This window comes from Venustampulla echinocandica (genome assembly GCF_003357145.1).
Source record: "Venustampulla echinocandica strain BP 5553 chromosome Unknown scaffold_2, whole genome shotgun sequence".
Lineage (NCBI taxonomy): Eukaryota > Fungi > Ascomycota > Leotiomycetes > Helotiales > Pleuroascaceae > Venustampulla > Venustampulla echinocandica.
Window position 1 is genome coordinate 1,983,874 of NW_022474207.1, and position 23,195 is coordinate 2,007,068.

The window sequence follows — 23,195 nt, forward strand, 5'->3', positions numbered from 1 at the left end:
GCGGCCACAAAATGACGCGCATCGGCGATAGGGAGGCACAAATTGCCGACACGCGCTAGCAGCCGGGCGGCGAGAACTCGCGGTTGTACACCTCCTTTCTAACTATTCACCTTTAAGCCTCACTTAACACCCACCATCTACCTATTGTCTGCTCCATCTTGCTTCGTATTGTCGACTGCATTGCACCGGGCTGTCTGTCGACTTTATCCTCCCTGCTCCACTCGCTCTCGCGCTTTAACTTCCAGGCTTTGGACAACTTATCTCACATCTATCGCCTTCCTACCATTTACAATCAGACACCAATCCACCTTCTTCAAAGCAGTCAAAGCTCGATCAGACCGTGGTTCGACCCAGACTCCTTACCGCCCTAAGAAACCGCATATACCAATCGCCATTAACGCAATATGGCGGATATCGATGACGAGCTCCTCGCTCTCGCAGGAGACGCCTCCTCCGACGAGGAAGAGGCGCCACATGATCTGAGCAGAGAAAACTCAGCATTACCAGACCACCCTTCATCGGGTAAGCCCAGTGCAAAGAAGTCCAGCGGTCGAAAATCTAAGGGCCGTGATGATTCGGAGGAAGAGGGCGAAGCGTAAGTCCTCGCTGATTCCCGGGAAGGTGGCGAGACTCATTCTTTGATAGCTCCTCTGGCGCCTCGTCACCCAACTCTTTACGATCAGCACCGATGGATGAATCAGATTCGGAATCCGAATCCGCCGCTTTGTACGATGAGGAAGGCGAGAGATATCCCTTCGAGAGCAAGTTCATGAGTGCTTCCGAAAAGGCCGAGATCATGGCCATGCCTGAGATCAAGCGTGAGGAGTTGTTAGCCGAACGTGCACAGGAAGTTGAGAGAGACAGACAGAATCGAGCCCTTCGCCAGTTGCTGAGCGCTCGCGAGGCTGAGACTAGGAAGTTGGACAAAAAGCGCAAGGCTGGAGCTGCCGATTTAGATGAGAACCAGCGAAAGACCTCCCGCCAGCGGACCAAACTTGGTGGCGGTAGGGTTGGAGAGGCAAGCACCGGTATCGATAGTCTGAAGCGCGCAAGAGCTGAGAAGAATGACCGCCAGCGCCGTCGTGAGGAGGACAAGGAACGCAATCGAGGCCGCAAAACTCCACTCGAGGAATACTCTGACGTGGATGCTGATGGAGACAGCGAGGTGGAATGGGACGAGGGCAAGAAAAAGAAAAGCAAGTCTCCTGACTACCGCGATGCTGAGCCTGCTGGTCTTGCGGATATTGAAAGAGTACGAGTTGGGAGATCAAGATTTGCTTTGGTCTGCTTCTACCCTGGTTTTGACGAGGCTATTTCCGGATGCTTTGTACGGATCAGTGTTGGTGTTGACAAAGAGACTGGCCAGAACATATATCGGATGGCGCTCATCAAAGGCATGTGTATGATGAATTAGAAGTTTTGGATGCTTGCTGACTATTTGAAGGCTTCGCTGAGGATAGACCATATGCCATGGAATCGGCGAATGGCAAGCACTTCAAGACCACCCAGTACGTTCGTGCTGCGCATGGCAAGTCTGAGCGGAACTGGCCTTTCATTACCTGCTCTGATTCTCCCTTTACAGAGGTTTGTAGAATGGCGCCTGCTTGGTAGCTGCCCAATGCTAATGGGGGTTTAGGCCGAATGGAATCGCTATAAGCAGACCTGTCTTGTGGAAGGCGTTCCACTCCCAACGAAACCAAAACTCATTAACAAAATCTCTGAGATTAATGGCTTGGTCAACCGTACTTGGACAGAAGCAGAGCTTCAAGAAAAGTTGACCAAATCGGGGGCCCTCCTCAACAAATTTATACCAATTGAGCGTAACCGCCTCACTAATGCAATTAATGATGCTAAAGCCCGCGGCCACACCGAAAGAGAAGAGACTCTTCGAAAAGAACTTCAAGCTCTCGAGGGACCCAAGCTGGCGTACAGCACCTCAATGCACCCAACCCCAAAGAAGGCCCCAGCACCGGGAGTCGTAACTCAACAGGAACGCTTAGCTATCCTGAACAAGCAAAACCGCAAGAAGAACGCCGAAGAAGTTCGCCAAGCCCAGATCAATGAGCGAAGAGCTGTGAAGCTTACTGAAGCGGCACTTGCCCGTGGAGAGGTTGTCGTAGAAGATCACTCTCGAAGACTCAAGACTCAGGCTAAATTCAAGCATGATGTCTCTGAAGGATTGGGTGGAAAGAAAACGGACAGCGAGCGGAGCGGCACTAACACTCCAGCTTCTGGTACTCCTAAACTCGCCGCGAAGAAATCTTCAACGCCATTACCTCATATTGCCAAGCTACAGGCAAGCAATGGAGACAAGAAGGGTATTCCTACTATTCGTCGCCCGTTGATGGATGATGATATTATTGGTGCCATTGATCTCGGTATCGATATCGAAATTTAGAGTATAGGGGCCCGACGAAGGCCGTACCGGCATAAAGCTGAATCTGGGTGGAATCCTCCTTGGTCACATACACGGAACTTACATCTTCGAAATACTCTCTGACTAGTAGGCATCGGTCATTGTGATATGATGTTGCTCTGTAGCGGGGGGAATTTGCTGGACTTTCTTTCAGAAACTTATATGCGAGTGTATATTATCCTTGATTTCGTTCCAGGTTCTTGCTAAAGCGTTTCGGGAGCCTGGCCAGCGGAGCGATTCTGATGACTTACTCTTGATGAATCGAGGAGGATAGACTAGTGCGCAGTAAATGAAATATATTCCGAGAAACTGCATTCTGTAGCAAGTCTATCCATGGGCCTGTCCTTAGTGATTCGTAAATATCCATAAGTATTGCATAGTTTATTTCCTTTTATATTCACCCCAGATCTCAGCCACAGGTTGGTGCTCCCAGAAGCATTAAGATCTATGTCCAATATATTAATTCAAATTCAGACTGAAAGTTTTCCCTCCTGGTACGCGTCAGATCTGAGCGGTTTCAGCTCTGTTGCTCACGTGCCTACCCGTACTTTGTAGGTTCATGCCAGGACCAGCAGGTAATAGCAATGCATCCGCCGACGAAGGGAAGAAGCCATTATAGCGTAGTATCAATATTTGACTTATATTGATATAAATGCATTGATAATACAGTCCGAACATGGAGCCCCGGCTCTGTTCCATGTCTAGGTAGCATTTCCCCGTGCTGGCCACCACGTGATGGCAGTATTACTTCTATTTCCTCGGCATCTCACCGCCCTTGTGTGTGATCATGTGTTAGTCATCCCAAGTTCGGATGGTGAACTCAGCTCCCGCTGACTTCTTGTATCATGCTCGTACAGTACGGACGCGTACGCACAGAATCTGTACAATGTTTGATAGACCATCCCCTGATCTCCGATCTGCTTCAGGGTTTGCTCAAACGCGTCCCAGCTCACGTCAGAGAGACATTCTCTGGAGCCACTCATCGCCCTCAGCTGGCCAGCACAGCCTCGTCCACTGTCCAGAGACTCAGAGAGACACCCATGCTGGCACATGCTGGCATTTTTGCGCTTCCTGGTCCACGATCTTCATGCTGGGTAAAGGGTCGATATCAGGAATAGCTGGCGCTGGCTGAGGTCAAGAATAGCTCGAACGGGACAAGGCAGACTTGGACACTGTGGCTTCTCGAACTCGTCAGAGAACTTCTATGAAACCGTGGCGGCTGTTCCAACGAGGCACGAACCCCAACCCGATCGGGCGCCTATTGTTGCCTCTCTCTGGCTTCCATCGTCCTAGCCACCTATCAGGGCGCTTTGCGATGGTACTTAGCACAGCCCTGCCCCGTACTGAGTAAACAAGGACTGTACGATCCGGGAGATCTGGCGGCCCAGGGCATCGGCAGGACCTGAAACACGGAGTTTCGAGCTGGGAATCCAATCGCGGGCTGGTTATTCAAACAACACTTCTGCTCCTGCTTCGTTTCTGATACGGGCACACGCAGTACTAGAGTCGGAGACCAGAGTCGCAGACAGAGACAGAGATAGAGCCGTTGGCACTGACACTGACACTGACACTGCACAGCCACCGCAATATCTCAGATAGACCACCAACTAGATTTCGGGCTGTGGATTGCGGATTGCGGATGGAGAAGTATCCTTTGATGGGATCGCTGCGTTCTCGTCCTCCTCGATCCTCAACCAAGCACTGCGGGTGCGCCTCCTCGCACCTCCGCACCCTCGCCAATGATCCATCATGCTCGGGATAATAAGGCGAGGAATCTTCCGGTGCGGACTCCGAATGGACGCAGGTGTGCTGGCAGCTGAAGTTATGCTGAAGCTGTGTGAGCATAGCAAGCATCATCAGCTTCAAGCATTTGGCGTGACCAGGTCGCGGTAAGTACACTGTACCTCTCTTCCATTGCTTTAATCGAATTCTACGTTCCACGGCAGCATCACGATGGTAGCGGGCAGCCTCATGCCACCGCCGAACAGTGTATCCGCTACCCATGAGGCTACATCGGCGTGGCTGCAGGCTATTCAGAGAACCCCCCTGGGCAGGATTCTGCGCCACCGACCACCAATGGAAGAACACCGCACAACTACCGAACGGTGCTGCAATGGTCCGTGAGTTGACGGTCAGATGCGAAGCTCTCACGTCACAGATATCCAGATGTATCTCCATCGCCCTAAGATCAAACACTTTTCGAGCAAACGGGGACGGGCCTCGGAACTCTTCCCTAGGAGCGTGCGGTCCCTCGGCTCCCCATGCTCGCAAGAATTGCCTCCAACAGAGATGGTAGCGGCTGTGCTGGTTAGTGAGGATCGGATCGGATATTGCAAGGTTGGGTTTCGACCATGGAGATCAAAATCTACCGCCGTTGGGACTCTCCAAACGCTAAGATAACAGTGCCACTTAGCATTGGGTTTGCCCAACTGGTTCGTTGATGATGGCTTGATTTAGGATCCTTGACTACTATCGACAAGGCTCCCAGATGCTACCACCTTAAACAGTGTGGGGAATATTAACATCAAACATGGCCGAGTCTCCGTTCCCACCATAATCAATGCACTATGCGTCTCACACGCAGCTACCAGCCCGCCATGGGACGATAGAGATCCAACCTCACTCCCATTTTCTGCTCCCTCATGTGGTGTTCATGTTAGTCGCCGTCTGTGATGTTCTTTGCTGCCCCCATTTATTCCACTATCCGTCGAATTAAACGTGGCCTACCTTTTATGCGTACCCGGAGCAGCCTTATATTGCCTAGTAGTTTGAATGGTTCATAGGCTTCATCCTATCTTTTGGTCACTTGGCACACTTATGCCGAGTAGTCTCTCGTCACCCTTCGCTCATCAACTGATATTGAAAAACCGGCAACCTGGATCTTGGACCGAATAGTACGCAGCAGTTCATGATAAATTGCGTGACCAATCTAGCTGAAGGCGGTTGAAGTTCGCCCGTCCTATAACACCGTTTCCACTTCATCTATCTATCTACGCAAGCAGCCGTCAACAGTCAATGCTTCGGAGCCTCAGTGTTTCAAAAAAAGAAAGAAAAGAACAATCCCAAAAGGCTGATTTCGGGCTTTCGCAGATCCGCACAATGACTTGATAAGTCATGTCTTATAAAGATTAAGCACGAAAACACCTAGCCTCGTCAGTCTGTTTCGAACATTCCCCATGTGGTCAATGCATCGTCGGAAGTCGATCCCATCATCCGTCCTCTGAGATCTGTTAGCAAGACATTTGGAGACTTGATTCCTACGTCTTATTATCAGAGCCACACGCCCGAACTTTATCTGAGCCGGAGCTGTATTGTTCAAATTGGGAGTCCGGATCAACAGCCGCCCCGGATCGGCGAGACGCCTGAAACCCACCACTTCCAACTTATACACTACGGTGGTTTATCCTCGACCCCCCATCCGCTGGGACCAGATGATCCGTGCCGTGTGCTGAAAATACATATCTAATTCAGACGACCATTCAATTTACATCAACCTTTGAGGTGGATATTTTAAGCCTCGCTCAGGAGATATATCTTGCCCGCTATCCTGAGGGAATTCGGGATTCGACAGTTTTACTTTCTTAGAACGAAAATCTAAACAGTCACGATCATGGATGTCACATCTCTCCTAAATGGAGAGTCTATTGTTGCAGAAGAGAAGAGAATAGAGCGGCCGAAGATCCACGGTCGAAGTCGAACGCCCTGGGACGCTGGAGGATATGCGTTACCAATAACTACACGGCAACCTACATCGCCACCTCCACAACAGCAACCGCCACAATCATTTCACTTCGATGATGAGCAGCTAGTCTCGCCCACCTCGCCGAAGCACAGATTTTCAGACAGCCGAAGCAGCTTTTCCTCTTTAGTATCCTCAATACCTTCAACAACACACTCAAGATTCTCATCCTTCTCAACTGTCAGCAGCCCCCACCCATTAAACGCTGTGGCAGCGGAATACTTTTCTCCCAAATCATCAGCCATAGAGCTACCGTGCTCTTCGCTTCTCCCAGAAGGATTAAACCACGAGCTGCACACACCAGCCACACCATCAGCAAACCACTTCGATGTGCTTGGTCCTATCGCGGAAAACGGGTTATCACCACCACTCGAAGCTCAAGTGCAAGAAGAGCATGATGAGAAGAATACGGGCCGACCAGGATCCCCGAGCGATGCCATCCTTATCAAGCGCACGATGGTCCCCACCCTAAGGCTAGATACTAGCAACCACCATATCATCAGATCAGCGCAGCATCCCCCAAAGTAAGCACACTGCTCTTCCTTATTCTTCCCTTCCAACCCTATCCAGACACCAAGAATCAAGCCTCCGAGTAATGCTCGAGGCTCCATATTAGAAATTTGCCAAGATGACAAGCAGTTGTCGGGTGACAGTGCACCCTTTAATGACAGATAGATCTCCGTTGAAGCCTGTGAGCATAGCCAATATCAGGGCATTGAACCTCTAAGTAGAGGGAATCCAATCCCTTTAGCCGTTTTGTACCAATGAAGCACGATCGTGTGAAAGTTTTTCTACTCTCCAATGGGGAGATAAATAACCGTACTTCCCTGGGCCCAACATCAAACCTGTTTGGCTGAACATAGCCCTCACTTGGAAGTCCAGTTAGGAGCCATTCAAATTTCTTTCTAGTGTTAAGGATGTCTGCGAGGATGTCAAGAATTCCAAGACGAGTTCCGCACCTGTGATTTTAGAAGTTTCCGCGGCCGATCCAGGTTATCCAACCCCAGCGATGCGTGCTCTACGCGAGCGAATTGTACATCTTAGTTAAATTAGCCAGAGTTGGCTTATCCTTAAGAATACATATACCTTTTGAGGAAGCAAAATTTACTTAAAAGAAACTACACCAACTTTTACCCAGGGGACCAATGGCCAATACAAGGTGTGCTATGATCATTGCGCCCTGTGGGTCAATACTTTTTAAGATCACTTCTGGAGGATAAATCTGATGGCAGTTTCCCTGAAATACCAAAGCCCAAGAGAATGGTCATCTCCCCAAAATAGCATCCTTTCAGCTTAAGCCGGTTGATATTGAGCAACCTGATAGAGAAGAACGAGATTTGTTAGGGCCATATACTTGGCATAAACCAGGCATAAACTTAAGCAAGTTTCGACAAAGGGAAGTTTCCATGGTATATCATTGCTAAGTCGATAGACTCAGCCAACCTAAGCGGATTCCCTGGGAGGGCAGAAAGTTTCTCCAGAGTATTCACCGTCGGTTGGGGGGGAAATCTTAGCGAGCTGCGAGAGTATTTCCCGGTGACATCCTCTTCCCTCTGTTCTTATCTCAACACTCAACTCCGACCAAACTCGTACAACCATTCTCTGAGCACTTCACTCGATTTCCGCTAGCGAACACATCTGTCCTACACTTATTAAGGCACGAACAAATTTGTTTTCATTCCTGAATTCTTTCTGAATCACTATCTTGTTTGATTCTGCTCACTTCAACAACTGTTGTTTATATTCAAAACGTGAGATGCAAGGCGTTAAGGCGCCAAGGCTACGAATTATTCACTGCGAGTTGTAGAAGTACCTATCTATCTCGTCGCTTGTTCTTCTTGTTCTCTTACAACAACACCATACTCAAACAACACCTGGCGTCCACCTCTACAATCCCTGGTCAAGGTATGTATAAGTTATACACATATCACACATCTGCCCAACCCTCGGTTCGTTCGACTCATTACCTATAACAAGTGTTGTAGCAAAATGTGACTTTCGAAAGTGAGCGGCGAGGACACGATAATGCCGATTCACTCGACACCACTCTCTCTCGGGGTTCTCTTCTCTAGATCACTGCAATGTCTACCTTCGGTTAATTTAACAAGTGTTAATCTTTGAGCCGAAATAAGATATTCACAGGGTAGATCATGTTTGTTGTCGCGTCTATGATTCAAAGATCGAAGTTTAGGATGGGCGCTCCCCACAGCCTATGATTCACAAGTGTGTGCATCTTCTATCCAAGCTTGAAATATCTTCGTCTCCTGAGCTATACAGACCTTCAACTATTTATTCCCTACTACCGTCTAACGACCCTCGGGAAGCATTTCAGCTAACATCCATGCTAGAAGCAGTCAATACTTAAGCGCACCCCTCGATCACCACCACCAGTCCCTGATAAGTTCCAACGGTCACAAGCGAAGTGCATCTGTGCCCAATATCCAAAACATGAGCCACTCCGATGGTTCAGTTGGACCGCAGGGGGAATTGACCCCTCCACCCTCATACCACCCCGATGATGCGTCCCCTGTGGATCTTCCAAAAGTCGCCGAGACGCCGCCTTCAGCCTCATTAGGTGATGATACTATCCAGTGTATGTATGTCGTTGACTGCAACACTGGGTCCCAACTGCGGAAAGCAATCTCGCACATATTTGGAAGGAACAAGATGTGCACCAGGATGATTCCCCAACATGTCTGGGTCCACTATTGTCGTAAACACTACCAGCGGTCACGATATAGAAACCCGAAGGAATACGCAAAGCTCCAATGCGACCTTGTGCAACAACAAATCCGCCGTGTTCATGAGTGGTCTTTTAACAATGCGGCAAAGGGGATGCCTGGGGTCTTACAAGATTGGGGTCTTGCAGTGCGCAAGAGGGAACAGAAACGCCTCGATGATATGGGTGGAGTGAAGCGAAAGAGAACTGAATCTGGTCCTAATGCGAGTGATGCTGGAGATGGTGAGGATGGAGACGATGACACCGGATTTGCTCGTCCTCCCACTGCTGTGCCAAAATGGCTTCTCGAGTTATGTGGGAAGGGTTATTCGACACGCGGGATTATCACCGTTTTTAATCGTCTCCACAACGAGATCATCGCAGATCTGATACCTTGTCTGCCGGATATTGAACTGCTTCCCAATATCTACGTCAAGGAAGACTCCAAGTCTCTAAAGGCATCTGCATCGAAAATGGCCGTAGCTAGCTCCCACAAGCGCTCACAGTCTTTGGGTGGCCCTGTACGTTATGGCCAGCCGTCCTTCGGCACTGGAGTTGAGTTTGACTACTCCCATCAGCGGCGCCCAAGCCAGTCTTCGTCCTGGGGCACCGAGGAGGTTCCACTCCAGAAACGCCGCCGCCCTAACGAACCGGAGGATATGCCTTCCCATCCTCCTGTACTGCCATTCAGACGGCAAATGCAGTTACCAAGTCGACCCGCTTTGGCCGACGAGCGCCAGGTGGACGGTCGTAAGTTCCATATTGGGGAGCCTGCCGCTTCTTCCAGCTCTCACCGGGCTCCTTTACCAGCTCCAACCCCGCGAAGATATGATAACCCGTCCGCCGCTGCCCATTTCGAATCTAGCTATTCCCATGATGCTCGAAGGCCGGCCCACCAACGGTCCCGGTCAGACGTCAGCGCTTTTGGTACAGGCTGGTCTAGATATACGGCTCCTTCCTATCCCACCAACCCTGCGCATCCCACCGACCACCCAAGGCCAGTTCTCTTCGAGGGCCAAACTGGCCCGGCTCCTGCTGGATTCTCTATGCCACGAAACGACGAATACCAGGCTGCCCAGGGTAGTAGTGGTATCCAAGCAGCCCACCAGCGCCCTCCGTTTGGCCATATCAGGCATCAAAGCACCCCAATGGGACGGGACTATGGCCCTATCCAAGGCACAGATGACCGCCGTCGGAATGCAAATATCACAGAGTCCTCCCAGGCACGTGATTTATATAAGTCACGCCGTTGAAATTGCTCAAATATCACCACCGCCCTATCCATTACTTACTCACCCCCATTGAAACATTCTCTTCCAACCTCACCACCTTTTTACTCAACTCAATTGAGACATTTTCGAATATCCCCCCAACTCCCGCCGCGCACTTGACTCACCTGAAGTGAGACATTCAAACTTTATAAATCACGATACCCACGCAAATACCCTCCTTATGCTTCATAAACGGTGCTTTTTCTTTGTGGATTGAAAAGCCAGGCAGCTTTTTGTCTTAAAAAAATGGGTCTGGCGTTACGTGGTGGTATGGGGGTTGGGGTGCCTGCGGTGTTACTTTGATAGGATAGACATCGATGAATTGAAACCCTTGACACCTATATGCGTTCTTCTATTATGCCCTCTTACATGAACGTCTCTTGTGCTGTAGGTGATTTTGGCTATATTTATAGCTTTAAATATGACCGTTCTGTCTCTTTCTAACCCATCCCACTATATCTATAAGATTTGATGAGGAAACATTAGCTCTGATTACAAGCTGAATCGCAATATCAAAGGCTTCGCAGCTCGATTTGGGGTTGGGGGATGCTTATAAGTGAAAATAGCAAGGCAAAGGTTTCTTGCAAAGAATGCAGGGTACCGTAAGAAGTATTTTGTTAGCATTATTCCTTGTTGCCCGACTTGACTTATATTAGTCAGACCACAACATAAATTTCGGCATTTAGCACGCTGCTGTTTTTGGGTTGCTTCGTAGTCCCGTTCTCTAAGTATACATTTGTATATTTCCTTGCTCCCTTGTTCCCTTGCATCTCCTCCCCATTTTCTACTAGAATGCCCCCAGCCCCTAATCTATAAGCCACACTGTGGCTACGTTCCCAATCCAGCTAACCCCCCCGCGAACCAAAAACTTGTGGGGAATCTCCTTTTCCCGCATCGGAGCGAACTCTTGATCCGACATCATCTCATCTGACTTCGATTTTGCCGGACCCCATATATGCTTGATAAGTATATCATATATATCGAGCTCCGGTTTCAGGCTAACTATACGCCTGGCAAATAGTAGGTCGCCAGAGAATGGGAAAGACGGCCCGCTCTGCATTCGGAATCTAGATCTGGCGAAGATGTGATGGATGATGAATTTGGCAATGTCTCGCCAGCGCAAGGACAAGACCAGTGTTTACCCTTCTCAATTCATGTTTGTATATTCATTCTGCTTGCGATGCTTTCTCTTCTCAACTCTCTTCCAAACCTCTCCATCATCCTTCCTTACGCTGCTCGCAACCCCCTCCCCCTGCCGGCAGTTCTCGCCACCAGCCGGTCAGTCTCGGAATCCAAGCTCCGCATCCACGAGTTTAAGCCTCGCTGCCAATGCCGGATAAACTATCCAAGGAGCCAAACCGTCACTTCCGCATAGTAGTTAGCGGATCGAAATAAACCGCATATTTTACTTACACGAGCGCCTTTTGGTCGGTCCGTCGTCCCTTGATTGACTCCTTTTTTAATCCCGCTGTTATATACGATTCGAGAGATGCGTGTGCTCATATGACCCTCTCGGGTGCGTGAGCAAGGTATATGATGTGCTAGTCAGAGATGAACTGTGATCTAGAGTAAATATATTTATATTCTTGCCCCTCCACGTCTGGGCCGTCGCGATCCTTCCTCTGCTGTCCTCTCAGCATTTATTGTATCTTACCTCTTGTTATCGCTGTTGAAAATAGAAAGTAAATATGCGTTTTACTCTCCTCGCCCTCCTCGCCGGTTCCGTCCGCGCAGGAACTATCGTCTGGGATGGCCGTTTCAATGACATGAGCTCGAGTGCCGATCTCAACACTTGGTCATGGAGCAACCAAGTCGGGCCATATCAATATTACATTGTTCGTTCCGTCACCCTTATCGCTTACCACCCCAATTCAGTTTTTAACCCATATTCAGCACGGCTCCGGCGCAGTATCAAAATATGTAAACCTATCACCGGATTACAAGAACCCCGCAGACGGCGGCTCTAAACAAGGTGCCAAATTCACACTTGATAGCACAGCCTACTGGAATGGCCAAAACATGCGCCGTACGGAACTCATCCCACAAACAAAGGCTGCCATCGCCAGCGGAAAGCTGTTCTATCATTTCAGCATCAAGCGCTCAAACACCAATGCTCCTTCAATCTACCGCGAGCACCAGATTTGCTTCTTTGAAAGCCATTTTGTGGAGCTGAAGAGTGGGTGGATCTCGGGAGCATCCGGAAACAGTGATACGAACTTGAGATTCTATGTTGGTGGACAGAGCAAGTGGAACACGGTTTGGGATGCGGATGTTTGGCATAACGTTGCTTATGAGATTGTATGTGCCCTACCTTTTCTCTTCACTTTTTATAACTCTCAGTTTGAAATCCCAACCAGCCTCGAGAAAGGAGATATATATAGCAAGCTAACCTCACAACCAAACAGGACTTCTCCGGCAACAAGGTAGGCTTCTGGCACTCCACCGGCTCCGACCCCCTTGTGCAAACCGTTGCCCCGGTCAGTGCATCCACCTCTTCGAACGGCCAAGACTGGCATCTCGGTGTCCTTGAGCTCCCCGTCAGTGGCCGATCCGACTCCGACGAGGACTTCTACTTCTCCGGTGTTTACATCGAGAGCGGTTCCATCACCACATCTGTTGCTGGACCTGGCGGTGCCGTTGTAGGCCAACCCAGTGGAATGGTCACCAGCACCAAGGTTGCAACCCCAACCAATGCACCTGTTGAGACGAATGTTACACCAACACCAGCTGGCACTTTGGCACAGTATGTGCAGTGTGGAGGTGCGCAGTGGACAGGGTCTGGAACTTGTGTTGAGGGAACGAAGTGTGTTGTCACAAACGAGTACTACTCTCAGTGTTTGTAGTGGGTAATTGATGGTGTTGAATAGAGAGAGGGTAGAGTGAAGGTGGGAAAGCTGGAATGGTGAAATGGGCGGGGGAGGGATAACCCGGGGGTTAGACGACGATTTCCACTGTACATATTTCACAGAGCACATAGTCTGCATCAAAATTGTCTATATCTCTCTTTCAAGCCGTCATGACTAACAGCTGATAACCACCCAATATTGTTGACTATATGAAGACGACTTGGACAAGGTGTTGCTTGGCATCTTTCCAATAACGATCCGTCCTCCAGCCTCAGCCCAGCTGCTCCGCTTAACCCCAAAGGAAATTAAACCTCCTCAATCCCGTATTCGGCTTTGGAGGTGGCTCAGGATTTGCATTCGCAAAATCGATGAAATGTTTGATTGGTACATCAGCCAGCGGAATGATTTTCGTCTTCTTGATGAACTTGTAGCCGAAGTAAAGAAGGAGGACGATGGGGATGTTGATGTATGATGAAATGAAGGTTTGGGGATCCCAGCTAAGGAAAGTATGTAAGCCAATGTATCGAATGTTTTCAGCGAATAGAGAGTGGAGAAAGGAGTGAAGATTAGAGTGGGTTGAAAGGGAACATACAAGCCGTGAATGAAGACTATATAGCCTCCAGTTAATAGTAGTATTGAGCACGCAATTAAAGATGTCCAGGCAGCGTATGGTTGGAGGGGTCCTTTCCATGGAAGTTCCGAGCGATCAATTCCTTGCTTCTTGCAAGCGTAATAAAAGCGCAAATACACTGTAGTGATGATTATCCAGTTGACCAAAGCTGCGACAGCTACAAGACGTTGGAGCCACCCGAATACAATGGCGGCAGACGATGTGGTCGTCATATAGCCCAGGCACAGGAAAAGGGACAAGAATGCTACTCCAACGTAGGGGACTCCCATGCGGTTGATTCGGAGGAATATTTTGGGTGCGTGGCCTTCGCGAGCCATGCCATAGAGGGTTCGGGAGCCGCCAAGGAGGCCTTGCAGGTGGATTGTCAGTATAGGGGCTCAGCAGAGGTTGTCTAGAGCTTGAGAGCTTACCGCCATTTGCAGCACTCCAGGCGCTTGTCAATACGACAGCGTTGATGATGGAAGGTACAACTTTTATCCCTGCTCTTGTGGCAGCAATCACGAACGGGGACTGTGCTGCTGTACCCGTGCTCGTGAGGAGGTTCTCGTCGTTAGATGGGACAACAAGGCCAACCATAAAAATGGAGAGGACTATCCGCAGAAGTTAGATTAGCTGTTCAATGAGCTTATCTTGAATGGAGGAATATTGACCATAGAATAGCAACACTCTCCAGAAAATACGTTTCGCCGCAATAGGAATGCTTCGTCTAGGTGCTCGAGTCTCCGCTGCGGCCAGGGAAATGTTTTCGACTCCTGCATAAGCGTAGACTGCATTTGAAAAGATCGTGTAGAACCCCATGAAGTGGCCCAAGGAGCCTGTATAACCGAGAAAATCAACAAAAGGGCCCGGATTTCTCCAGTATTGGAATCCCAATGGATGGTGATCGGGGCCACCGCCGCAAGTGATAACAAGAGCCTTGATCAATTAGCCCAATCCAATAGCTTCAGGATGTCACCACTTACCATTATGTTTAAGCCAACAATCAGGATGATTTTCAGGGTCGCAAACGTAAACTCGAGCTCCCCATACACCCTCACAAACAACACATTGCATATGATGATTAAAACCGCAAAAATAGTAATCCAGATAGCAGAATTAATAGTTGACCAAAACTGCACAATAACGGCGGCTGCCACGATTTCGGCCGGCAAGCCGATTAGGTAATTATAAATTAAATTCCACCCTTGGGCAAAAGAGAGGGCTGGGTCGACGAAATTCTCGGCATGGCGAATAATGCCGCCAGTCAAGGGAGCAAGAGCACTAAGCGGGAATTAGCTGAAGAGCCGGACAATAATATGAGACACTTACCTCAACTCTGCTATGCTCAAAACCACTCCAATGGCCAATATTCCCACGAAAGAATAACCCAAGCTTCAATATACGTCAGCATACAGCACACACGTGCACTAGAGAACTTACAGTGCCCCCAAGGGGCCTCCAAACGCAATTGCTTTCCCTGATCCGAGAAACAATCCCTGATAGTGTCAATATCTTTGTATGTTCTGCGACATAACTCGGAAAAGCTTACAGTGCCAATAGTTCCAGCCAATGCAATCATCTGAATGTGCCTTTGCTCCAATCCACGCCTAGTAGAAAATCCTGAGTCTTCTGGTTGCAAGTGGACAAGATTACGGACCGTACCTCAACTGGCTGTTGTCACCTAATTCGACTTCCTCCGAGTCAGCGGGGTTTTCCCGCACATGGGTAGATATCGTTTTTCCATCATTGGATCCTGTAATCCTCGAGCCAGAGGCATAGGCACCCTTTTCGGGGTCGGAACCTGTTGACACAGGAGTTTCAGACATGGTGTGAGAAGGATGTTGTCTTTGAACACCACATCATAGATGATAGGAGAGGATAAGGTAGAGTATAAATGCTAGGGTAATACCTGTCGTAGCAGGTGCCAATATCTCTGCTCCCTTGTATGTTGCATCTTTGTGATAAGACGACATCTGGCGGCTGAAATGCAAATTGTTGGTTGATCGTTTTTGTGATTAGGGTCCATGTGCAGCTGTGCTGTATCCTCCGATCACCGGATTGGTCGCGATAGCTGGGAGAACAGCACGCAATGCCGAGTTCCAAATAGATGGTTGATGGTGGATGATTTGCCCCATTGGCGATACAGGATGCTTGGCTAACGATCGAGGTGGTGTTCATTTGATGGTTATCATTCAGAAATTCTGCTGCCCCACTTCCAGAGTACATGAAAGTACCTGTTACACAGTACGTCGGGAGGCATGTTCAGGCCAAAAGAAATGATATACGCGAGACAGGGGTCCGCATGCCACGGAGCTGGAAGAGTGGTCGTTATTGGTGTAAACTTCGAGGCTCTCAAGGCGCTGAATATTCAAATAACCTAGGCTTCAGGGCAGGTATCAAGGAGCCTACGCTGTCATTGCTAGGTGATGACTTTAGCTTTCGCTATCCGAATTCAGCGGGTATCAGGGTTTTTGATCAGAATGTATGTAGCTTCCAATTCTTTTCGTGCATATTCCAGTCCTTGGCGGCAAACATATTTGCGGACCTCTTCTCTCCCTGAAATAAGCCCAGGAAAAATCCCATATATTGAAGAATAGGTGGCGTGCTTCGACTCCCAGTTGACGTCGACCATCTAATAATGCCATATGTTGTATGGGTAGCTCAACTGCTACGTGCGCTCCGTCCTATAGTCAAGGCATGGCCTTAGCTGGAATATTTCCTGGGTCGCAGTGTGATGTGGGAATTATGTTGGCTTTAGCGCTTTGTTCCACCGCCAATACACACAATCTAGAAATGAGTATATTCATAGTAGCCAATCAATATCACCCGAAATGGGACTTTCTGTTGGAATATACCTGTGTTCTCAACCTGAAAAAAGTAAAGTAGATAAGGGGAGTCCCAAATCCGAATCTCCCAAGCTTTGTGCCGCAGGACTGGCTTGAATTGCAATTTATGGCGCAGAATGATGCAAAAGAAATGACAAACTTATCGATATTCTAAACAGCGGGGCGTTTCATAGTTGTCCAATTACTTCCTTATCGAAGAAAAGTTGTGGTTGTCGACGTCGAAATGTTACTTACAAAGCTATATCCCTGGAGCGGCCGCCTCAGCCCGGCTTATGTAGGAGCGCGGCCGCTAGATTTGATGCTCTCCGAGCCAACCAGGGACCGCGTCGCTAGATATTTTCCGGCCCCTTTCCGCTTGGCAGTCCAACACGTTAACAATGACGAGGACAAACAATTGGGGAGGCGTAGTATAGTGCTGTTAACTAATAATTGTTTACTACGAAGCATGCAGCTCCAGCCTAGTAGCGATTTGCCAACTAACCCTCTTTCACACCGTACTTTATTTTCATTTTAAGGAAGTGATTCAAAATGAATTTCCATGAGTATAGTTTTCCACCTTTAATAATAATTTTCAGAACTGGTATAATAGAGATGTTTTCTATCGGGATGGGAATAAATTTCCATCATTGGCCTAATAGAGATAAATTTTTACAATTGCCATTTTTCACTTTGTTGAATTTCTATTATTATTTCCATTATATCAAAAACCTCCATAATGGATAGGGCTGTTCGTTGATGGCACCTCCATTATCCCAGGACATATTTGAGTATTGCAATAATTGCTCGGAATCTGGGATTGTACTCATAAGCAAACCACCATGAATTAACTAAGGTATTTTTATTAAATATGTTAAAGGTAAGCACTGAAGGTGAATAGAGTAGTGCTTGGTAGTGCTGAGGATAGCTCGAAAAGGTCGGCACAACTATATAGGACTACAAGTGTGGTGCTTGTAGATGGTAGCACGCTCTAGATACCTTCGTGTAATCTCTTTTCCAAAAATGTATAGAGCATAGAAAGAGCCTGATTAATGACTATATTAATGGACAAGTCTACCGATGGGTATTCGAGGAGTCGAGGGGGAACATTTTGGAGAATCTTAGAAGACCATTTTAATCGACGTATTGCGCTTGTATCCATTTCAGACGTTGTTTTTGCGCTATGGAAAGATGATAATGCCTTTCGATTGAAGCCATTCTGCATTTTCTAAAACGAACCCTTTTAAAGTCTTTATACCAGGAATATAGCGAAGCTAGTAAAGCCGGGCGAGTATGTGGTGTTACTGCCGTTGTACCGCCACGATATCATCACTACTTGCGTCGGTCGACTTGAGAAACCGAAGAAAGGTATCGTCAGCTTCTTTATTGGGAATCCTAGGGTCTTGGGATCCTTTTAAACGAAACCGAGTAGCGTAGAATTCTTTGGGAAACTCGAGCCCAATCCTTGCACTCTTACTCCTCACAACCTCTTGCCAAGTCCTTATACGCTCCTGCGGGTTGGTGCCAAGCTCGAGGATACAGGAGGTATCCGTCAGAGGAATCGACGACCGGATTGCTTCATTCTTCTTCGCAATGTAAGCTGCGTCTGGGGTGCCTTCTAATCGAAGGTTCGCTAGACCCCACTCCTCGGTCAGATCCATACCATCGACAAGGTCAACCAGGTTAAAATCTGATGTGTCAAGCAGACTTTGAGTGAACACCTCTAGCCGAGGATATGGCACCCCAGCATGACCTCTTTCGAAGTTTTCCGGAATACACTCGAGTTGGCAATCCCATGAAGGAACAAGCACAATCCACATAAAAAACCCTTTACGTTTAAAGAAGGGAAATGTATGATATAAGGAATGTGGCTGAACTGTCCGAGGAGAAGTTGGATCATAGTGCTCCAAGAGGCGTCCGGTCTGAAAAAGTGATGCCGCATGTTCAAGCTTGTCTGATGGGACGCAGATGGACCAGTCCTATCATGTTTAGTCACTGAAGTATGGAAATGGACATACATATCAGTATACCTCTGTGACTCGAGGAGCGCCAAAATGCCTGAGTGCTGATGTCCCAACTACACAGCAAGATATTCCCGCATTCTCAAGAACCTTAATGACTTCATGTACTTCAGCCTTTCCGCCGTCGCTGTCATATCTGTCCCGTAATTCTGGATCAGGGCCCTTTGCGGCTTGTTTAGTACCCATGACAACAGCTGTGTGTGATTTGTGAAGTTTTTGAACGTTGTTGGGGTTCGTAGATCAGAAAGCTGGGCTGACAAAGCAGACCCCGCCACAGCACACCCAGCCGTGAACTCCTGCGTTACAACCTCACTGCTACCAATTTATGTTTTGGATGCTTAAATAATTAGGTGATATATTACCAGTACTACGGACACGTAATACTATTAATAGAAATAGACGCCTAGCCAGTTTTGGTAGAACTTGATGTAGACAGAGCAATATCAGTCTAAGATCCAGATCACCCTAATCTCGATCATTCTCAACTTCATTCTCAATCCTATCAAACCACATTTCAGAAACCGATCGACTCTTCTAACCTTCGGTATCTTGCTCAAAAATAACACCAAGCCTCTTACATTCCAGCATGTCTCTTTCGAGCAGACAACCGCCAAAACAAGCAGCTCAGCCACCTCCAGGGACATACACGGTTGCTGAGGGATTTAGTCTAGCTCAAAAAGCGGCGACTGAAACTACAGTGGCTCACTTATGCTCGGCTGCTGACTTTTTGGCACGTGTTTTCGAAGTAAATAACGTCCCATTTGCTTTTATGGGTGGCTATTCCTTGTGGCTTCGTGGAAGCAATCGTCATACAAATGATATCGACCTGACAGTTGGTTGCGATATGAACCACCTTATCAACATCATCAAATCTCAACAACGGTTTGAATTCCCGAGTGCCCGAAAACCGAAAGTAATATTACTAACCAAACTAATTTAGGATCCTACGCCCCCAGGGTCCGGTTTCGGGTACAATAAGACTATTTGTTAGAACCGGCGGGGTGATCGAAAACCAGGGCCTTCCGGACCTGTTTACAGAGGCAGACGTTATGCTAAGTGGTGAGTTTGGCGTTAATTATATAATTGTTATAGTCGCTACACAGTGACAATACTATTCCCTTTTACTGATTCATGCCCACAGGCACCCTTGGCGCTCCTGATGATCCTCAAACAGCATTTGAGATTGTAACAAGGGAAGCGCCTATAGGAGAAAGATCCTGGCCAGTATTGAATATCTCGACTCTGATGAGCAGTAAACTCGGTGCTTTCTTTGGACGAGGACAGGGCTCGCCCCATAGTAAAGACTATATCGACATTATGTTCCTGGCTAATAAGTATCGCGAGGCTGTCTACGCCATTCGAACACAATTAAATGCTACCCATAAACAGCATGTCGTCAACACGTACATCCAAGCTAGCAAAGGTACGGGCAATGAAAAGAAAGTCAAGGCCATTAAATATATCTTTGGATGTGTTTAAAGCGACGAATTTTTTAATATGCGGAAGCTACTCTACGGCGTAGGAGTGCCCATCAAGTGCGCTATTGGTTATCATTTCGGCTTTAGCTTGAGTTGTTTTTTGTGTGCTTTTTCCACCCCTTTTTTCTTTTCTTCTTTTCAGAATCCAGATTTCGGCGAACTAACGTTTGATTACTTTTGTGGCTTATGAAAACCCAAGGTGATAAGAATGAAAATATTGGTCAGAACCGCGAATTCTTATCGCATTTATCCTTACTGAAGGCACCTATTTAAGAGCTATCTACCTTGCATGTAAGGCCGAGCTGATACGGAATTTCCAGTTAATGAAGAGCAAATTATTGAAAATAAACCCTCTATCACACTTATCTCCCAACAGTCTCTGCACACTTTTTGCTTCATGACTATCGTAATTGTCCCTGGTATTTGGGCGACCATTTACTACATCAATAGCGTCCAGCGTTTGAAAGTTGAGACAGTCAGTCAACTGGGTGGGCAGAGCACAAAGTCTTGCTAAACCTGGATCTTTTCTGTCAGATCTGATTGCTGAAAAATTAACATGATGCTCTGTTATCGCGTATTAGTCTATGTTTCGAAAACCCAGTCTTAATGGATCTAATTCGGACTTGAAAATCTTTCTTACCTGTACCTTACTTCCATCTCGAAATATTTCCAGTCCTTGAAATTCTATAATTTTGCTCCACCTTCATGGGTGTGAAGCTTATCGCTCATACAAGGCTCTTTAAGACTGTCTCGACTATCCGAGCCATTCTCTGACGCTTCGCTATATATATTGCGAAATGGTACATTTATCCATGTGAGGATTGAATTAAAACGCCTATCCTGTTACCAGTACATCCAAATTAGACTACATTTTATAAGAGATACAACCTCAGGTCCGCGAGATATAACTAGTGTGCACTTGGGATGTCTTCTCGGAACACCACCCCAGGAACTCTCTTACGCAGCATCATCATAATATTTCTTCGTTCGCACGTCGCTAACAGAGACGTTGACTTGTGTTGTTTTCATTATTCCCGGATTCTGAAAAGGCAAGATAATCTCCTGCGATTCACTGTCCATGTCCGTCACACCCCTCTTCTTATTTGTCGTGACGACGTTTCCGTACATCTCAAAATCGTCATCATGACTTCTACTTCCGTCTCCGATCTTGTTTTCGCCTTGATGGTTGCTTATATGTTTCACGAATCCACTCTTGTCCATGGACCTCTGGTCCTTGGTGCCGTTGGTATAGCCTTTACTGAGGGATGATCCTCGGAAAGTGGCTCGGAACAGTGGCTTGAGGGTCGCGATTGAAGCGGCGAAGATGCCAATGTTGAGTTCACAGGACGTCCAGATCGTGATATCAACGCTGTCCCAGAGGAAGTCATTGTATTTCCCATAAGACGTGAGGTAGACGACTTTGACAATACATGCCGCAGTTGCACTATATATACAGGTCATGTTAGCACGCTCTTCCAGTGTAACATCGTGTCCAGAGTAGTCCAAAAAGAACTTGACATACAATAAACCTAATGATAAGATTCCGAAGAGTGCGGCCTTGACCTGCGTGTTTATTCTGACGTTCCATAGCATGGGAATAGGAATCAATGCGAAGACAAGATCGGCAAAGATGCCGCATGCTATAAAATGTTAGTTAGGTAAGACGCATTTGGTGATCAAGATACCTGCAAGCAGATTAACGTGGGACATACCGGCATTAAAATATGCACAGGCACGGAGGCCAAGCGGAGTGAAGCAAATTGCCTCAGTCACTGTGTGATCCCAGATGACGCTCAGAGGTCTGCATTGGGTAAAAATTGTAACTATTGCCAAAGATTGCTTAGTATCATACTCCCCACGTAGATAATCATCTAACACTACTTACTTAGCGCTATGGTGGTGTATATACACATGAAGGCCTGCATGGACCAGATGAAGCGGTTGAAGAATACCGATGGTGTTATTCGTACTAGGAAGAGCCCAATGCTAACCTTCACCAAGACAACGCCGACGAGATAGAATGGCTGGCTGACGAAGTTGAGAAACAAGCCGTAAGAGTGCTTGTCAGGATCGGTGAGGTATGCTGCATGTCGACCCGCCCCATAGTAAACATCAGCAATGGTCAAACCCTCGGCGACAAGCGAGAGAATCTATGAAATGTTAATAGGGACCTTTGGAGGGAACGAGCTACAGATTAGCGTTCGGAGAAAAGCCTACCATCGCCGCTACCATGAACACATCATCCCACCCCACCGACTTGATCATAACCTTCCTGACCCATAGTCTTGTGCAAACCGCGACTAGAGCAAATATGGTCACCACCGCAGTTGCTGCAAAAAGCCGCGGTCCGTGGTTGATATCTGGCTCACCAGTTCCAGCAGGTGGCGGAGGAGTAGCCATTGAAGCTAGCAGCGCTGTCAGAATCTTCGGCTTGAGAAGAATCGGAGCATGTCGAGTTCCCTTCCTTAAGATCGGTTGTCGTCCACTGGTCTCCTGTTAAACATATCGGAGACTCCCCTGGCCGAAGGCTGTATCGCATTGACCTCCTCCACTAAACAGCTCAACCCCGGAATGTCAGGCATAGGCCGGCCAGCTTCCTCGAAGTTTCGAACAAAGGATTCCCTGGTATTCCAGCCCGATGGGATTCTCGCTGGTACTCGTACCGCATTGTACGGAGGTATGTACGAGTTCGAAGTGTGCACAGGCACTGTGGCTCTGGAGAGCATCGATCTGGCACTCGGACCCAAAGCTTGATTCAGGGTTAGACCATGCCAACTGTTCTCGAGCATAGCGATTGTGAATATAATACCACCCTACGGCACCCCACGGCCAACCATCGCAAACTTCGCAACCGACTCCCAACTCGGTCCCTAGCAAGCTGGTCTCTCATACCCCGAGGCGTATTTCGGACTGCAAGACCGAACCTGCTTCATGGTACGCCCTCCCCAGAACATCGTGTCATCCGAGCGCTGGAAGCCATATCCATGCCCAGAGCAGCGGAGATGCTACGTACAAAGTACTGGTATACCGGGGGTTATTCCGGCCAACTTTGTGACATTGTCGTATCGTATGCGGTCCAGTACATCCAGCCCTGTACCCTGGAAGCTGTTGCTGGAGGCGCTTGGGACACCAGCTCGCGGGGGGCGCCGCTAGAGAATATCTTATTTACTACCTGCCTTGCCGAGCAATCGCCTTGCTCCGCCGGGCTGCACTCACTCAACCGGGTAATATGGCCCGTAGCCCGTAGCCTGCGGCCCCGGCCCCGGCCCGCGG

At 48.0% G+C, this 23,195-nt stretch overlaps 8 protein-coding genes across 8 annotated transcripts; 5 read left to right on the forward strand and 3 right to left on the reverse strand.

Moving 5' to 3' along the window:
* Positions 1–404: 404 nt before the first annotated feature.
* Positions 405–2,398, forward strand: BP5553_05011 (uncharacterized protein; the record flags this gene model as incomplete). The annotated part of the gene is made up of 4 exons (XM_032013634.1): positions 405–595; positions 646–1,400; positions 1,445–1,584; positions 1,637–2,398. The coding sequence occupies 4 exons, from the start codon at positions 405–407 to the stop codon at positions 2,396–2,398; spliced, it is 1,848 nt and encodes a 615-aa protein (XP_031870234.1).
* A 3,628-nt stretch (positions 2,399–6,026) lies between these two features.
* On the forward strand, positions 6,027–7,203 carry BP5553_05012 (uncharacterized protein; the record flags this gene model as incomplete). Its single annotated transcript, XM_032013635.1, has 2 exons — positions 6,027–6,679; positions 7,065–7,203. 2 exons carry the CDS (start codon positions 6,027–6,029, stop codon positions 7,201–7,203), a joined length of 792 nt encoding a protein of 263 aa, XP_031870235.1.
* Positions 7,204–8,603: 1,400 nt separating this feature from the next.
* Positions 8,604–10,127, forward strand: BP5553_05013 (uncharacterized protein; the record flags this gene model as incomplete). The annotated part of the gene is made up of 1 exon (XM_032013636.1): positions 8,604–10,127. The coding sequence occupies one exon, from the start codon at positions 8,604–8,606 to the stop codon at positions 10,125–10,127; it is 1,524 nt and encodes a 507-aa protein (XP_031870236.1).
* Positions 10,128–11,833: 1,706 nt separating this feature from the next.
* Positions 11,834–12,988, forward strand: BP5553_05014 (Cellulose-binding protein; the record flags this gene model as incomplete). Its single annotated transcript, XM_032013637.1, has 3 exons — positions 11,834–11,980; positions 12,039–12,443; positions 12,551–12,988. The coding sequence occupies 3 exons, from the start codon at positions 11,834–11,836 to the stop codon at positions 12,986–12,988; spliced, it is 990 nt and encodes a 329-aa protein (XP_031870237.1).
* Positions 12,989–13,280: 292 nt separating this feature from the next.
* Positions 13,281–15,427, reverse strand: BP5553_05015 (uncharacterized protein; the record flags this gene model as incomplete). Its single annotated transcript, XM_032013638.1, has 9 exons — positions 13,281–13,488; positions 13,584–13,971; positions 14,033–14,212; positions 14,273–14,537; positions 14,585–14,882; positions 14,931–14,993; positions 15,042–15,097; positions 15,151–15,208; positions 15,264–15,427. The coding sequence occupies 9 exons, from the start codon at positions 15,425–15,427 to the stop codon at positions 13,281–13,283; spliced, it is 1,680 nt and encodes a 559-aa protein (XP_031870238.1).
* Positions 15,428–17,724: 2,297 nt separating this feature from the next.
* BP5553_05016 (uncharacterized protein) lies at positions 17,725–18,630 on the reverse strand (the record flags this gene model as incomplete). The annotated part of the gene is made up of 2 exons (XM_032013639.1): positions 17,725–18,402; positions 18,454–18,630. The coding sequence occupies 2 exons, from the start codon at positions 18,628–18,630 to the stop codon at positions 17,725–17,727; spliced, it is 855 nt and encodes a 284-aa protein (XP_031870239.1).
* Positions 18,631–19,030: 400 nt separating this feature from the next.
* BP5553_05017 (uncharacterized protein) lies at positions 19,031–19,923 on the forward strand (the record flags this gene model as incomplete). Its single annotated transcript, XM_032013640.1, has 3 exons — positions 19,031–19,326; positions 19,385–19,503; positions 19,586–19,923. 3 exons carry the CDS (start codon positions 19,031–19,033, stop codon positions 19,921–19,923), a joined length of 753 nt encoding a protein of 250 aa, XP_031870240.1.
* A 956-nt stretch (positions 19,924–20,879) lies between these two features.
* Positions 20,880–22,648, reverse strand: BP5553_05018 (uncharacterized protein; the record flags this gene model as incomplete). The annotated part of the gene is made up of 5 exons (XM_032013641.1): positions 20,880–21,562; positions 21,635–21,745; positions 21,808–22,072; positions 22,140–22,415; positions 22,466–22,648. 5 exons carry the CDS (start codon positions 22,646–22,648, stop codon positions 20,880–20,882), a joined length of 1,518 nt encoding a protein of 505 aa, XP_031870241.1.
* Between the last annotated feature and the right edge of the window lie 547 nt (positions 22,649–23,195).